Source organism: Pleuronectes platessa, chromosome 14 (genome assembly GCF_947347685.1).
Source record: "Pleuronectes platessa chromosome 14, fPlePla1.1, whole genome shotgun sequence".
Lineage (NCBI taxonomy): Eukaryota > Metazoa > Chordata > Actinopteri > Pleuronectiformes > Pleuronectidae > Pleuronectes > Pleuronectes platessa.
The window spans coordinates 8,990,481-9,007,967 of NC_070639.1; the positions used below are offsets into that span (position 1 = coordinate 8,990,481).

At 42.8% G+C, this 17,487-nt stretch overlaps 1 protein-coding gene across 2 annotated transcripts in view; it reads right to left on the reverse strand.

The window, feature by feature from the left end:
- LOC128456323 (rho guanine nucleotide exchange factor 7) overlaps nucleotides 1–12,399 on the reverse strand; it is a 28,143-nt gene extending 15,744 nt beyond the window's left edge. For both annotated transcript variants that reach the window (XM_053440431.1, XM_053440432.1), the window contains exons 1-2: nucleotides 12,220–12,399; nucleotides 6,243–6,326 (exon numbers count right to left, since the gene is read on the reverse strand). In XM_053440431.1, the coding sequence (XP_053296406.1) occupies nucleotides 6,243–6,326; nucleotides 12,220–12,384 (249 nt within the window). In that variant the 5' untranslated portion in view covers nucleotides 12,385–12,399. The remainder of the gene's footprint in view (nucleotides 1–6,242; nucleotides 6,327–12,219) is intronic.
- Between the last annotated feature and the right edge of the window lie 5,088 nt (nucleotides 12,400–17,487).

Here is a 17,487-nt window from a genome sequence, read left to right on the forward strand (position 1 = left end):
ACAGAGGCTGGAGACTCTCCCCCTTGCTGCCTGTCTTCCCCGATCTCCCTCTCCCCATTTCACACTTGTTCTGTCCCTATCTCGAAAGACAAATGTGTGCATGCTTATTTTCATGTAGAGCAGGGAAGTGAGGCACCATCACGAGTGGTCACTCGAGACGCATTCCCTCGCCAGGTGGGAAGTGATGCACTGAGAGCTGTGCACTAGTGATCGGATCCCCCGAGATGCATGTTAATGCCACGTCGGAACACGTCAACAGAAACCTGAAACTACGATAACAACGAGTGAGTGTCACTGAGAGGGAAGGGAAGCCTGAACCATAGTTTGTATATTACAGGTCACTTTCTCTCACTATCCAGAAAATAAGTCATTAGCGATCGAGGGATGGAGCAACAGTATCGAAGTCCCAATTGCGAGTCAATCATGACATTTTAACGTATATTAAAGCATCAAATAACTGATTACCATCAATGAACTTGTTTTGACTTTTTGGTTTGGCCCATGTCCCGTCTGCTAAAATGGAGGTGAAAGGATTTATGACCTGTACTGCAGCGAGCCACCAGGCGGCAACCGAGACACATTGGCTTGACTTTTGGGGAGCTGCCATGTCGTCCATCTTCATATACAATCTATGGTCTGAACGATTAATAAACTGTAGTAGACTGATGCATTTATGGCTTTGGGTTTCACAGAAAAATGGAGAATAAGTCCTTGTCCTTTAACTGCAGTAGAAGAGTAAACACTGATTTCATCACTGTCAGTGTGACGCTCACTCTCCTCATGGTTAGCATGAATGGCGGCGATTGTATCTGTGTTGATGACTGTGGTTGTCTTCTCTCTTTGGGTGTATCGGCTTCAAATGATAAACTGCCCCGGCTTCGCTTATATTGAGTCTGAGTGACTGTGAGATGCTTCTCTTTCGTCTTCCGCTCTGATTGCAGATGTGTCCTCAGGGAATATGTGAAAGACTGTGAATGCAAGAGTGAGTGAGTGTGTGAGTGTGTGTGCACACTAAAAGACTGTCCCTGGTGAGCATTCATGCGAGAGTGCCCCCTTCCTTACCCATCTACACTTTCACTGGAACTCAAACTACAAACCACGTTCAGCATTTGTGCTCAACTTCACATTTCCCTGCCGAACGTAGATGCGAGTTAAATCGGTTCCTCGTTACAAATGTGACACATCTCTCACAAGTTAAGCGTGGCGCACATCAAACATTCATGCAGGGAGATAATGAACATGACTAACACGACAAGATACAACATGTCTGCTGGGCCTCAGCACCACAGGCAGGTAATGATCCCCTCAGAGCAGACAATAGTGCAACACCCCTCGGTGACTCAGCAAGCTATGGCAGCGCAGTAAACTGCTCCCACACTTCCCACACCCACCACCATCAAGGAAATCAGTAGTTACTGCACAGGGAATTACAACTCACTACACCGGGTCCACTACAGATAATGGAATATGGTGACAATATCATATTTTACTTTAAAGCATCACTATGCAACTTTCTTTTTAGCTCAAAATACCAGCTGTTAAATTAGTTTAATAGTTCACTCACTTGGAATAGAGACTATGCTGCAGCTTCTGTTCTTGCTCTACGTTACTTTGACCGATAGTCGCTGCTTAAATTGACCAAATCAGGTCCAGCCAGTTCAAGAGTAATGATGAACTGTAGATCAGTTCAAAAGACTTCATTCATCATTAAATCATTAAAAAACAGCTTTTATCGCCAACTTTCAGCGAGGAAACTTTTAATAAATGAACAATTCTAAACAGAGATTGATGAATTTGTTGCAGCAGCTCTTCTGGTTCAGGAAGCCGGGAATCATGGGTAAAATCCATCATTCAGCTGTGTTTCTGGGACTACACACTCAGAGCTCCGGGGTCTCATTTATAACCGTTGCGTACGCAGAAAACGGGCCTGAAACGTGCGTACGCCACTTCTCACGCAAACGTTGGGATTTATAAAAACAAACTTGACGGGAAAATCAGCGTATTTCTACACAAACTCTGACCCGTGCGTACAAACTTTTTGGAGACGGGAAAGTGCTGACGCAGACGTGAGGTGGTGAACTGAAGCTGATTCTTGATCCAATTCATCAATTACATTAAAACCAACAGCTTAGTTTTGCTCGCACGACATATCTGCTCCACACAAGCCTTTTAATTGAAAAATCTATAAAACAACTTAGAGCAAATTACGTTAAGATTCGATTTAACAGCAGAGTTACGGAGCCGAGTCATTCAGCTAGCTGGGCTCGCGTTAGCTCCCCCTAGCTCCTTAGGGGCTTCCCCCGGCTAGGGGAGCCCGCCTCCCCAGAAAGCGTTAGCTCGCGAGCTAACTTGGCCGGTGGAGCCCGGCTAGCATCAGCTAGCGTTAGCTCGCTGCTGCTACCCGTCAGACATTTAAGTGGCCGCATAAACAAGGGATCCCCGGGACACCTCTAAACGTTGACTCAACAGTGTTGAAGGATGCTGCTGCTGCGCCAGCTCAAGCTCCCACTGCTCCCACTGCGGGGCTGCGCTGGGGAGCTGGAGCTGGAGCAGCCAGGCTTCGACCCACCTGACTCTGGTTCAAAATGAAATGGTTGCAAGATTGTATCTTCGTCTCCACTAGCCATATTTCTACAGAGGTAATGGATAGCTTAAAGTCTGGGTGCTTGTATCTCGTGAAGGAGGGAGGGACACTCAAAACAGGTCAATCTGAGGAGGGCGGTTTTAGACATGGTAAAAAGGTGCCGTTTTAAATTATCCTGGTGGTATTTTGACCAAAATATGTTACAGACATTTCATTAAGACCCCAAGGAACCATATCAACTTGTGGTAAAATGGGCATAATATGTCCCCTTTAAATATACTAAATTAGGATTAAATTCCAATGCCGAGACTCCCATTGCTGTTTTATATAGTATAATACAATATCAACAGTGACACATGCATATCTTTAAACAGTAATACTGCAGGCAATCAACCTAAATAACAACTTTTACTTTAAGGGTGTTCAAATACTGTATATATACTTATAAGATGGACAACACTGGACTCATGGTCAATATTCCTAAACATAGAGACAAGGCAGCCAGTCAGTTTATTGCTAAACAGTAGGAAAGTCTTCACGGAGTAACCTGACCTCAATCCAACTGATCATGCGTCTCCATTCTGAAAGACCACATTGAAGACAAAAATCCCCCGAGGCCAGAGAGAATTGAAGATTGCAGTCGGAGCTGAGAGTTTTTAAATTTGATTTGATGCATCGGCCTGAGCATTTTCTCAGTCGGGTGAATATGGCCGCAGCAAAGATCTACTGCTGATGTCTGTGCTTCACAAGCTTTCGCTAACCATCAACTGTGGAGTTAATATGAGATGTGCAGTTCTTTTTTTATTATCTGTTAATAGTTTGCTAGAGGCTAAAATGATTTCATCTATTCCCTTGCTTTGTTGGACTCACAAGAACCCAGAGATATTAATCTACTATGATGTGGTAAACAGGAAATCAAAAGAAATCTCAAATTTTACAGCTTTAAATTCACAAAAATATATATGGGATTTATGCAGGTAAAATAATTAACTATCAATTCAGCTAAAGTGCCAAATTTTCTCTGGTTCCACCGAACACAATGCTATAATTTTCTCCTGATTTTTGTAATTTTTAATTAAATATCTGAGATTTTGGCATTGTTGGTTTGATAAAACAAGATATTTTAAGCTTTCACCTTGAGCTCAAACGAATGGAGGACTTTCTAATGAATGTTCAGTAAATGAATAGAAAAATAACTGACAGTAATTGATGATTAAAAAATGTCTTCGCTGCAGCCTTGAGCTAACACCACAGAAATTGGAGTTTTTGTAAACATCTTCAATAGCTTTCCATACAAAGTCTTTTAGCTCCACAATACCACAAACTTTTCTGTTGTTTTTTTTATCTCATTATAATGGATTCTAACTCTCACTTTAGTCCAGACGCATGGATCTGTAATTTCTGCCATGGTAGATGCAGGGTAAGGTTACTGTTGCAGAGGGGACTAGCGGGGTCATGGGAATTCTAATGATCACTTCCTGTGGTCAGAGCCATCAGAGGTTAAGGGTCAGTACCAGCAGCTGCCTAAGTGTCGGACACGCTCTTGGAGTGACTAATCGGGAAACGGTATCAACATTTGATTGAAAATGGGATCAATCCGGTTGAAATATGGCAAGACCAGCGCATTGATGCTCTGCCAAACATCAAGCTTAACTCAATTAAAACGAGGAAGGTCAGGCCGGCGAATAGCACAGCCTCTATCGGTCACATCTTTCACATAAAAGCGAACCACTGCTCTAATCTGCAGCCGCAGCTACCTGGGGCCGGAGCCAGCAGTGCTCGGAGCTCTGGAGAAGATCCATCTGCAGAGGGTGAGCGGGAGCACTGCCATGACCCCCAAACCACAATAATCCTGCGCTGTCCACTTCAGTCCCCCAAAAAAATGAAAAGTCACTTATGTTTAAAAACACTTTCGCCCGCCAGGACCTCAACACAATCTTAACAAATGTGGGTCATTGCATGTCAAATCGTGTTTTGGGCTATAGAAGCATTTCACATGTCGCTCACGTGACCAAATCAGCGTTTGAAATTTTCTCAAATTTCGCTACGATCTGTGACGCTGCAGCCACTAAGTGTGATGATTCAACATGGAACGACCCATACAGGAAGTTGGTGGCAGTGTTGATTGGAGACCCAAATCATCACGACATATAAAAAGGAGTGGTTATGACAGGGGAACGATTACTTAAAAAAAACTGATTATTGCTCAATAGCTTTGCCAGAAGCTGTCCCTCCCTGAACTGAACCAAAACAAACTGAGGCTCTTTATTAATAAGTCTTCTCCCTCACCGGCATCTCAGCTGTGTGTAACCACTAAATGATGTTTCACACACTCGGTGTGACGGCGCTCTGTCTCAGCCCGTCTCCACCTCTCGTTCTGTGGCTGGACACTCGGCAACGCTGGGAAACAGTGAGTTCCATTGTCACACTGGGGCGGTTCAATGACCCCACTGTGCACTGGCCAACACACAGACTTAAACAGCACGCTGCCTTCAATTTGCTACAGATTATGAACGGGTATAAACATTACTCAAAAACTATAATGCACCTAAATACTTCTATAAAGACAAACACGCGTGAGGTCTTGATCTGTGTTGGTGAGACTGAGAAATACAACAATATCTATAATTACTGCAATGTTATTTGTATAAATAGTTATCTATGTAACAAATATGACATATACAACACTGGGACCACTCCAGATTTGTTTTAAGTCTGCATCTCTACATGTACGGCAGCCATTGCATTAATGTCTGTTACAATTGGGATACATGTTTTCAGTAGTTCAAAGACTATTACTTTTTTTCATATTTTACCTTGTAAAAGCAGATAATCTGATAATCTTGCAGTGGACTGCTAATATTTCCCAGAGCTGTGTATAAACACAATGGTTATGCATTGTACAGGCACATTGAGGAATAAATCAATAATTAATCAACATCAGATTTGAAAACAATTTAGCTGATTAGGTTTAGGGTTTGCCATTTATCGTGATAATTATTGTCATGTACTTATATGAACATTTGAATCCTGATATATTTTGTGGGCACATCGCTCACCCGTAAGTGGTCGTGACAATAAAGACACATGTGAACCCAAGGACAAAGCTTTGCATTAATTAAAAAGCTTTAACATGGGCTGGGTGATGTGACCAAAACAGACAAAGATGAAAAATCAACAAGATAATCGTCACATTAGTATATCTTTTAGGATTGAAAATGTTTGGTCCTGAGTGAAGGTTGAGGGTTTAAACCCTTCTTTTAGGCTGAGGTGGATCCACATTTACATTTCTATTGATAAACACGATATTACGATAATTATTGTTATTGTTTGATCACCCAGCCCGAACGTAAACAAAAGAAGGAAACGTAAACAGGCCACAGTCGACCAGTTTGATCCATTAACGTCACTGGTGTTTGCTACAACGTTGCACAGCCCCAGTTCTGTTGTGCCCGGCCGATGTGGGACTGTTCCCGGCTGCTACACTTCCACTCCTCCTCCCTGTGTCAGCGGCTCCACCGGCCCCATTGTTCGAGTCCCCCTCTTGCACACAAACTTCGCGATGCACTCGGTGATACGCGCAGAGCAGCGTCACGTTTTAAGACCAGATATGCGCAGACATGTGTAAAAAGAAAGAAAAGGGGGGAAAGCCTCTCACCTCGACACGGAACGACAAGCAGCCCTTCAGAAACTCCTTTATGTTGCTCAGACACTCGCCGTCGTTCTTCGGTTCCTGGTAAATCTGGAAAGACGCAAACGCTGGTTAGAGAAATTCAAATGGATAAAACGCCTCCTGGCTCCCTGCGGCTGCCGTTGTCCTGCTCCTCACGCTGCGGGTATCTGTGAGTTTATCAGCCCGGAAGATGCGTCTTCTTTCCCCCGACGCGCATTCTACAGTTGGAGCGGCTGCACTGGGCCTGACGCTCCGGGGAGGCTGAGCACAAATCCCGCAGCGGCGAAGTGGAGGAGGCGGCGGAGCTGCTGGAGGGAAATGACGTTGACAAATAGGGATCCCCCACTGCTGTCCTCCCAGCCTATGGCAGCACTTGGTTTTATTATAACTTCCTGTTACCACATGGGAGAGAATAGCACATTTAAAAAATCCTAAATTCTGTCATCACTCATCATTTAAAGGTCCAGTGTGTAAGGTTTAGTTGAAAGGGATCTATTGGCACAATTTTTGTATTTTAATTTTTTATATTTACATCAATTAATGCTACCACAGCTTCTCTTTTATGTTAGGAAGGGTGAGGTGAGGGGTGTTCAGCTGCAACATGCAACTTCACAACTAGATGTCACTAAATTCTACACACCGTACCTTTAATATAATGATTTCCAAAGCAAAACAATCACTGACTATAATCTCAGTGCTAAGACATTGAACATCTTAACACAACCCATTAAAAAACAACTGAATATCATTATCATCATGAAAGTATATAGACTTAAGACATAACAGCTGCATTAGATTTTACAGGTCTGCCTGTTAAAGTCACTTCTGAGTATGTGAAGATATATATACACAGTATGTTAGTTTGAGTGATGAAGGATTTTTAAGACAAGAACAACATATATTCTTGAGGAAATACAGCAGGTTGAGTCCGTAGCTTCCTTTAAATCTAAGCTTGGAATTTAATTATTGTACTGTATTTCCTGATTCTACCCAATTCTAGTTTTAATTGTTGCAATAAGTGTTTTTTATTCTATATTGACTGTGTTTACTTGTGTTTTTGTGTTATTTTTATAAACACTGTTTTGAGAAGTGCTGTATAAATAAACATATTGTTATTATTGTGCGTTTGAGAAATCTCATTATTATTCATTCTTTTCTTTTCCATTAAACATGTTAAAAACAAGCTAACAAGGTCTTCTTGGAAGGATATCTTGAAGAATTGTGACCATGATATCAAGAAATGTTATATTTTAAAATTACACTTATCAGCTCTCTCTAGTGGACACAAGGGGACCACTGTTTTTTCTGTACCTTTAGTAGGTTACTGATTTGTCTTGGTTATTTATCAGTCAATATAAAGACCATTGCTGGTATATTAGTTCTTCAGTTATAGTTTTTCTCATATCTCTCATTGTCCATCCATCCTCTATCTATACCATCGCAGCCAATCCCAGCCGACATTATGCGCATCCTGGACTCATCAACGGCGTATCCAGAGTCAATATATACAGACAAACGACTCCCTCTCATTTACACCTATGGACAATTAACTTAAAGCCAAATCGGCATGTCTTTAGAATGTGGGAGGAAGCCAGAGTACTCAGCAGAAAAAATGCAAAGCTGGGATTTGAAACAGGAACCTTTGTGCAGTGAGGCTACAGTGCTAATGTAATAAAGTAATAAAGTGCTAATATGATGATGAGAAGGGGAGAGGATCATGTTGTCTGAGTGTGCCCAGGTTAGGGGTAAGTATAGGAAGCGTGCTGGTAGCTACTCATTGATTATTAGTCACTAGAGCGATCATGTCGTGGGGGTCATTGATAAACGAAGACCTCTTTTCGAGGAGATAAAACTGAAACATCCTCACATCATGGCCTTGCAGCTCTCGCTTGCTTTGCGCTGTAATTGGAGGGAAGCTGAGCAGCAAAGATGAAACGTGAAGGACGTGCACAAAGGGGAATTTTACAGCTAATTAGCTGTAAAATTCATGATACAACCTCATGTTTACATATCAGGTTTGTGGGGTAAGGTTACTGGCATCTACCTTGATGGTAACTGACACGTGGCCCACTTGTGCCCCCTCCTGATCTCATACTTTCCTCTGGCCCACATTCCCATCCACTACTGCAGGTCTGAGGGCAATTACTCAATCCGATTGTAGCTCTGGGAACTCGGTACAGAACAGAAACAGGGAAGAATGATGACTACAACATCTTGGAGATGCTGTAGGTCGCATCTGGGTGTGCTGACCAATGATACCTCAGATAAATGCCAAGGGATTCAAACCCTGCTCATTATTGTAAAAGCAAGAAGGAGAAGATGAAATGTTAGATAAAAAAGGAGGCATACATGGGGAAAAGAAAAACATTATTAGCATTTATAGTAGAAAAAAAAGTGTAACATTTAGAGTGATAACTCGGCCAGACCAGGTCGATATGTTGGTCAATGTTAGATTATCACATATATATCTGTAACAGTTAGAGGCTATATATAAAGATGGACGACATGTTGGCGCCCCAAAAGTAAAGCCAAATCATCTCAATTGTCCCCTGGTGGTTGGCTGCAGTATAGGTTATAAATATTGCCTCATTTATATTAGTGGATGGGACATGAGCATATGAACAGTCAGTGTACACTGCAAATAAACATTTCGATGTTTTGATGTGGTAACGGGTCGAAATGTCATGATTGACAGCTTAGACTTATAGGTCAAGTTTGTGCATTAGTGCGACTTTGCTGCAATGGCTCCAGGCTAGAATCCAAAAGGTCATCCTCGCAAAATGACAGCATATTGAATACAGATTATTTTGACTTAATTTCTGGATAGTGAGGGGAAGTAGAAACGGGTTGTCCATCTGATAACAAGACAGTTATCAGCGTAGACATGACAAGTATCTGTTTGAGATATCAGTGATTCCATTACATAGTTTGTCCACCAGGGGGCAATGACAAGTTAGATTTTCATTTACTATATACACACCTGATCAAAATCTTAAGACCAGTTAAAAAATTGCATGAATTTGCATTTTGCATGGTTGAATCTTAGGAAGGTTCTAAGTAGAGTTTCAAAATGCAAAAAGAAGAAATGGGAACAAGAGCCCAAAAGTTGTGAGCAGGCAATTTATTGAAAACAACAATTTAACTGAAGTAGGCTGTTCATCAGCTGATCAAAAGTTTAAGACCACAGCTAAAAAAAAATAAAAAACCCTCCTAAAACAGAAATTAAAGTGTCAAAAACTGACTCAGTAATGAGTAGCTCCACCATTATTGTTGATCACTTCAAAGATTCGTTTTGGCATGCTTGATGCAAGTGTTTCCAAAAGGCTAGTGCGAATGTTGCGCCAAGTGGTGAAGATGGCTTCACGAAGGGCATCCACTGTCTATAACTGAAGTCCATTTTTGTAAACTTCCCTTGCCATCCATCCCCAAATGTTCTCAATTGGATTAAGATCAGGGGAACACGCAGGATGGTCCAAAAGAGTGATGTTATTCTCCTGGAAAAAGTCTTGGTCAGACGGGCATTGTGAATTGGAGCGTTGTCCTGCTGAAAAACCCAGTCGTTACCACACAGACGAGGGCCCTCAGTCATGAGGGATGCCCGCTGCAACATCTCCACATAGCCAGCTGCTGTTTGACGCCCCTGCACAACCTGGAGCTCCATTGTTCCATTGAAGGAAAAAGCACCCCAGATCATGATGGCGCCCCCTCCACTGTGCCGCGTAGAAAACATCTCAGGTGGCATCTCCTTGTCATGCCAGTAACGCTGGAAGCCATCAGGACCATCAAGGTTAAATTTTTTCTCGTCAGAGAATAAAACTTTCTTCCACCTTTGAATGTCCCATGTTTGGTGCTCCCTTGCAAAGTCTAAACGGGCAATTTTGTGGCGTTGAAGGAGACGTGGCCTTTGAAGAAGTTTCTTGTTTTTGAAGCCCTTCCTTCGCAGATGCCGTCTGATGGTTATTGGGCTGCAGTCAGCACCAGTAATGGCCTTCATTTGGGACGAGGATCGTCCCGTGTCTTGACGGACAGCCATTCGGATCCTCCGGCTCAGCGCCTGTGAGATTTTTTTGGGTCTACCACTTGATTTTTTTGTTCCATAACCCTGAGGAACTTTTAAGAAATGCAAAATGACTGTCTTACTGCGTCCAACCTCAGCAGCGATGGCACGTTGTGAGAGGCCTTGTTTATGCAGTTCAACAATCCTACCACGTTCAAAGACGGTGAGCTTTTTTGCCTTTGCCATCAAGAGATCTTCACAGTGTGATTACTTGACAGGAAATGACATGGAATCCAAATTTTTGCACAGATTTTGGCGTTTAAAGGCTGTGGTCTTAAACTTTTGATCAGCTGATGAACAGCCTATTTGAGTTATATTGTTGTTTTCGATAAATTGCCTGCTCACAACTTTTGGTCTCTTGTTCGCATTTCTTCTTTTTGCATTTTGAAGCTCTACTTAGAACCTTCCTAAGATCCAACAGTGCAAATGCAAATTCATGCAATTTTTTAACTGGTCTTAAGATTTTGATCAGGAGTGTATGTCCCGCTCAGCATGGCTCTCCCATAGTATGGTCAGAAATCCTAGATTCTAATTTTCTCATCAAAAGCAAAAAGAAAATCTTCATACGATGCATATTTTAGTTTGAATGGTTAGCTGTGTTTTATGAAAATCAATACCTCAGGTTATCTACCTCCCCTTTTCTTCTGTATTCCTACTATAAAAACTAGAACCTGTCTTCAGTGACCAGCGTCCCATTCACTGACCCGTTTTAAATCTATTGCCAGGTCACTCCTGTCAGACCATGATGGTAAAACAAAAGATGTGGTGAAATACATACTACTGCAATAGTTTGATAATATGAAAATGCTTTTGCAGTGCAGGACGGAGGAATTCGAACACCTTCTCTGCTGCTACTTGCAAATGAGACACATCAAATCCTCCCTGACATAAGATGGCAGCAGATGTGAGAAAGTAGCTCAGCAGCATACAGGCTGATTGGGCCTCAGACTTCATCTGATAGATTTCATCCATTAGTGTGTCTGTGCAATGCTCCAGATGTGTCCTCCTTTATAAACTGTGCCTAGAGATACACTAGCCCTCATGAAATGCTCATGTGAACAAAACGCTGCAAAAAAACAAACCCTGATTAAATTATGTCACACATGAATTAAACAACGCTGACAACGTGCAAATTGGAGGAAGCTGTTTTATCATTTAACGCTCACACGGAGCTGCAGCAGGGGGCCTCCGGGCGGAACGTGCACTTTCAAGGGAAACATTGGCTCCTTGACGCGGGGCCTGCTGCACGGTTGGAGCTGTAGGTTGACGGACACAAACACGTGCACTGTGTCTTTAAATGGGGAGAGGGTCCATGTCTGTGTGTCTGTGCGCCTTTGCAGTCAATGGCGGCCCACTCTTATAGCCGAGGAGTGTGTATAGTCATCCCTCACATTGACATACAGGCCACATCGCCGTGGATTAAAGAGGAATTTAACACCGAGGCTGTTGAATAAAACCTTCACTGAAACAGAATCTGCTAAATGAGGCCTGCATTAGTTTATTTATAAGAACCCACAGTGGATCTAACCACCTCTGATACATCTGATCGATCATTTCTCCTGTTGTTGTGATGCTGCCTTGTTTGGAGCAGATCAATACGCACCGGGGCCTCCTTTCTTTCCTCCTCTCCTTTCTCTGATCCTTTTTCTTCTCATTGCTTTAGAATCGCCCCCACGCTGACACACGTTATGTGCCGCCACGTCCCGGCGTTGTTTTCGCAGACAATAACCCGGGCTGCCGTGACCTACAAAAGAAATCGCCTCACGGACCAGTGCGCAGAGGGAGACGCCAGACAACAAACCGCGGATCCGGGCAGCGCGCCCCGCCGACGGGTCGGGCGGGTATAGGGTTATGCAGTACACGGGGAGACGGGGTGAGTGTGTGGGGGGGGTGTATTGCTCTTACTTTCTCCGTGGACCCGGGGCTGAGCCGCTCCAGCAGCCGGCACAGCACCACCCCATCCTTCAGGGAGCTCTGCAGGAACGCTTCGGGATCCGAGATGGTCTTCTTCGGCGACTCCAGCACCCCGAGCGTGATCAACCATGTCACCGTCTGTTCCGCCGAATTCATGTCCAGTCACAACAGATCCCCCCTCTCCACCCCCGATGTTGTTTGTCTTTCTCCCCTCCTCGACGAAGCGGCTGTGTGCGGGTCTCTCTAACGGCGTCCACCAGTTTACACTGCCAGCATCACCACCGTCACCATCCGTGCGTTAGAGGAGGAACATCCTGGATCCGTAGAAAAGGATGATGTCGATGAGGAAACCTGGATGCGGAGGATGGTGACGGCTGACTGGTGGAGGCTCGGCAGGTCTGGTTTCCTCCCTTGTGTGTGTGCGTGTGTATGTGTGTGTGTGTGTTTTCTCTCTCTAACCTGGCAAGCTGTCAAGTGCGCTCCTCTGTGATGCGTTGAGGCAGCGGGCTGCATGTATGCGCATCGCAGCCGCCAGCCACTCGTCCATTGGATGACATCACAGCAGAGGGACAGGCGAGTCCAACCAGTTGTTAGGACGCATCAGTGTGACACGAGCAGGCCCCCCCTCATGTGTGGCTGTGCGTTTCCGGCCCGGTTTTATTATGGCTGCTGCCGGTTGTTATCTCTGTGCCTCCATTCAGAAGGAGGATGAGCAGACAGAGCAGCAGCTTCAACAGTGATGATGCTTTATTTACACAAAACTGATCAGCTGGACTTCAGCACTATGACGATGTGCTAAAAACAATATGTCAGTGATGCTCCATGGCTGTAATGATGTGATGATTCTTTCTTATATCCCCAAAGAGGAAGTTCCCAACCAGGTATTTCTGAAGGGGTCACATTTTATTTTCGTTTTTATTCGTCCCTTAATTTATCACGATGGGCAGTAATGAAGCAAGAAAGTTTCAAATATAAATACAAGAAGGGACAACCTAACAGTACTTCTATTTAAGTAAAGGCACTCATTGGCAAAATGCATTCCCTATAGCCCCTATCTCAACCTAACCTGACCTCAACCCGAAAAGCAAGTCTTAACCCTCAGACAGCCCATTTAAAGGGGTTCAGAAAATGGACCTAATCTAAACGTGACCACAATTCACATCAACCCTCAACCAGGACCTAAGAAATTATAATGGAAAAGGTTCAAAGAGGCAACAAAAGTTTGTAGGCACACACATAACACACACACACTCACACACACAAACACACATTTACCCTCGTAAAATTATTATATTTAAAACAAATGCTTATTTCAAAAGGGAAATATGTGATATGAATCGACATCCAAACAATCTGAGAGGAAGAAATGTTAACGCATGTTGATATTCTGTTGCGGGGTCACAAGGATGTAACTCTATTTTAAGGGGTCATAAGCTAAAGTGGTCAAATCCATTCCTATAACATTTTCATTTAAAGCACAGTTTCATTTTATCCATGTACCTGCTGCAGTGTTTCGGCTTGTACCTGAGAAAACTGCCTGAACAAAGAGATTCTCAGATGAAAAGCCGCTCAGAGACTCTGTTCAGTTCAACCTGAGCTGACCTGTGTTTTGTTTTTGACTAGGGGAGGAAACTGGATCACCTGCTGGAACAACATGAACAGGGAAACATGCAAATTATTCAGACACAGAGAGGCTTGGGACAAGGCTCCACTGAGCCAGCGAGACGTTAAAGAGCTGAAACTACAAGTCAATGGGTAAATGAATAATTCAATAAAAATAGCAAGAATTAATAAATAGATAATGATAAAATAAACTGTTGGTTGTATGCCATCTTGGGTTCTAGGACACTGCATTATTATTTTAGTTTTATGATTTATATTGTAAGCCCTAGAAGGAAACATTATTCAACACTCTCTCATTGTGTTTGTCCTGAGGCAAAATGAAAAGTTGGAATTTAACATAGTTATGACAAAAATGGAGAAAGAGGTGGAAGAGCGGTGGACTAGTGGCAGTAACTTGGACTATGGGCAGAAAAGGTCTCTGGTTCGTCTCTGGTTCGACTCCACGGAGAAACAACAAAAAGACGAACCTGGATTGATCTGTCCAAAAATCCAAAAACCCTGTCTAGTGCCCCTGAGCAAGGCACCTTACTCCCGCAACATCTGCTCCCCGGGTGCCGTACGCTCACTGCTCTGTGTGTCCTGCACCAGATGGGTCAAAAGCAGAGGTTAAATTTCCCTACCTGCATGAGTGTGTCTGTGCATGTGTTTGGGACTAATAAATACATCTTAATCTCAATCTTAAAAGCAAATTTGCACTTATCACTTTGGCCACAGGATGGCGCTCTCTGCAAACTATCTACTTATCTTTAAACTTCTTTGTTGCTCGTATGCTGATATCTTCAGGTGGCTAATAGCTTTACACAACAAGTTATCTCCTATTTATAACCTGTGTCGGCTACAAGTTAATGATGGCCAATTAGGTATCTACATATCAGAGGTAGCTTTAGCGTTAGCTTTTAGCTTTTTTTAGCTTTAGCTGTAGAGTTAAGAGGATCTCATACTGATGAAGAAACGTCCATAAAGTGTCCCTAAAAAGGACAAGTTTCAAAGTTTCATGGGCGATTTCTAGTGATGTATGGTGACATTCAGTCTATGCGTGGCTAGCATCCATCTAATCTCTGCATGTGTTCCCTGGACATATTAATGGACTATCAATAATTGATTAATGCTTTACAAATCAGCCATTATTAGGCTGTCATTGTGTTGCCAGGCTGTGGTTGGTGTTATCCTCCTCTAGCAGGATACTTTTGTCGTGGAAATGTCATCCTCGCGTAACCTTTCTCTTTCAGCCATGGCTCCAATACCTCTTTGGTGTAAATTGTTCATTCCAGTAACCTCTTATCTTTGGTTCCTTCCCTCCCTACGACATGTAGTGAAACCACCTGCTTCATCCAAGGTTGCTCCTCACATCATGAGCCTGTAATTATTACTTTGTTTCTTATCGCCTCTCTGACAGTGAGCTGTGCTGAGCTCTGCGTTGATCCTTTTGCAAGAGTTTCTTTTTAATAAATACACAAAGACAATTTCCTTGTTTGCTCTTTATTCTCAGATTTCCACCACACTAGCTTCTTCTTTTTTGGTCTTAAGTCTGTCAGAGTGACCACGACAGTAGATACTCACTTGTACTTTGTGTTAAGGAAATACACTTATAACAAACTCCAATATTTCAAAAGGTGTAAATATAATTTATTGATGACTCATTCAAATTTTAGAATCCAGATAACTCACAAGTGTTTGCCGTGGCGTTAATAGAATGTGAAAAGCCTCCATCATTTATGAATTTATCAATATTTATCAGCACAGACATGAGTATTTATCGATGAGTTACCAATTAATAAAGGCTGATTAAACACGCTTTCTGACCAGATGTACTATTAACCGTCTCTAAATCCACCAAAACATTTTAAAGCATTTTTAAACATGTGTTTGATACATTTTTTATTTTTCCATCTCTACCTGCAGGAATCTCGGATACCCATAGGATCTCCATGGTAACCAAAGAAAGCTGCAGGGACAGACCTCCCAGCTCAGGCCTGCTCGCTCTCTCACAGCACCTGTCCATCTCCCTCTCTTGTGTGTGAGGGTGACACGGCTTTTGTGGGTCTGTTGTCAGGAAGCTTGACTCTCAAGGCCATCCGTGTTCCCAACAGGCAGCGTCGAGGGATGCTGGTGTGCCTCGGAGGTCTTGTCGCCATGGGTCCGTAACCAGGGGTGCTAATGTTTGGCTGGCCCCAGGCTCCATGTATCCTTCCATTCCCAGTCCATCCCTTCATTTCCACAGGAACAATCATGCTCTCTCTTCTCTTAGTTCACAATGATCGTCAGGAAAAGGCCATGTAGTGTTAAATTCAGAACTTAAATACTCTGACTTCTCCAACCTTGTCAGCGATGTTCTCCTCCATGCATCTGCCTGATACTCTCCAAATTAAGAAACCTGATGCTCACTAAGCAGGAGAAGATTAGATAGCAAAGCATTTCAGGCAGGTTGTAATGTCATTAATAGATGGGAGTCACCAGTTATGGTGGAGGTCTGGAAGAGCAAAACTAACAAACTTTTCAGGAGAACTGCATGTGGGATTAATAGAAAGGTAAATCGAATCCTCTGTTCGACTGCAGAATACTGTCAGGAAAAAAATCGGCACACTCTGGTTTACTATACTGCACAAATATGACCTTCATGGAGGAGAGGCAAAAACTTGCCTGCGTCATCACCACAACATTTTTTGTAAGAAGTTTACAAGGGAATATCGAAACAAGCCGATAGAAATAAGTGCTGTGGAACGTTAAACAAAAGGCAAGTTTGTGGAAAAAACATTTGCAGAAAAATGTGTCAAAGATCACCTCTTCAAATAAAAGGGATGATGTCGATCATGTTCAGCATTAGGGTGGACGCACCAGTGGCAAGGGCAACTGTTCACAGGTAGTTGGGGAACATTAATCCAAAACAATAAAAGCAATTTCTGGAAGCAATCTTTGCACCCTTTGTAAAAAGAAATAAGCTGAGGATGAAACAAAGATGGCTTCTACAAACACATCTCAGAATCCATAGACTTTCATCCCCCCTCACAGTCCCCTGACTTATCGGTGCCCAAACTTCATGTGTCCATCTCTTCCTCTCAAGCTCTCTGAGACAGTGAATATTTTATTCTGACCAGGCAAACTCCAGGAAACCCAGAGTCACTCCACAGGCCAGAGTGCAGAAGCAATATGATGGATGGACTCGAAAACGCACTCAATGCCAAGATAGAGGGAGGAGAGATAATCAGATATAGGCTACATTTCCGTAAGTGAAGTGGGTGTCGACAGCAAGTGGTTTTGTTTGTATTAGGAGCCATCAAACGTAATTTTGTCTCTGAGATACAATGTACAGTACATTCAGTCACTGAGATGTGTTATCTTAGACATTGCTTCATTATAACTGTATAGTCTCTGTAAATACTTCAATAAATTAAGAAATCTAGTGTCAATAAAATCAAATCAACAGGCTCCGCTTACCTGCTTGTTCAGGAGCTTTTTAATCTTTTATTTTGTCCTCAGGAGCAAATTGAGATTTCTTGGCTGACTTAAAACTGAACCTACATGTCCAAATGTTTTCCAGGCATATATTTTTCCCTTGCCTCCATATTTGATGTCAAACAGTGTCGTATAAAAGCAATAATTAGTTTAAAACTTTCCTAAAAGGAACAAAATGCTTGT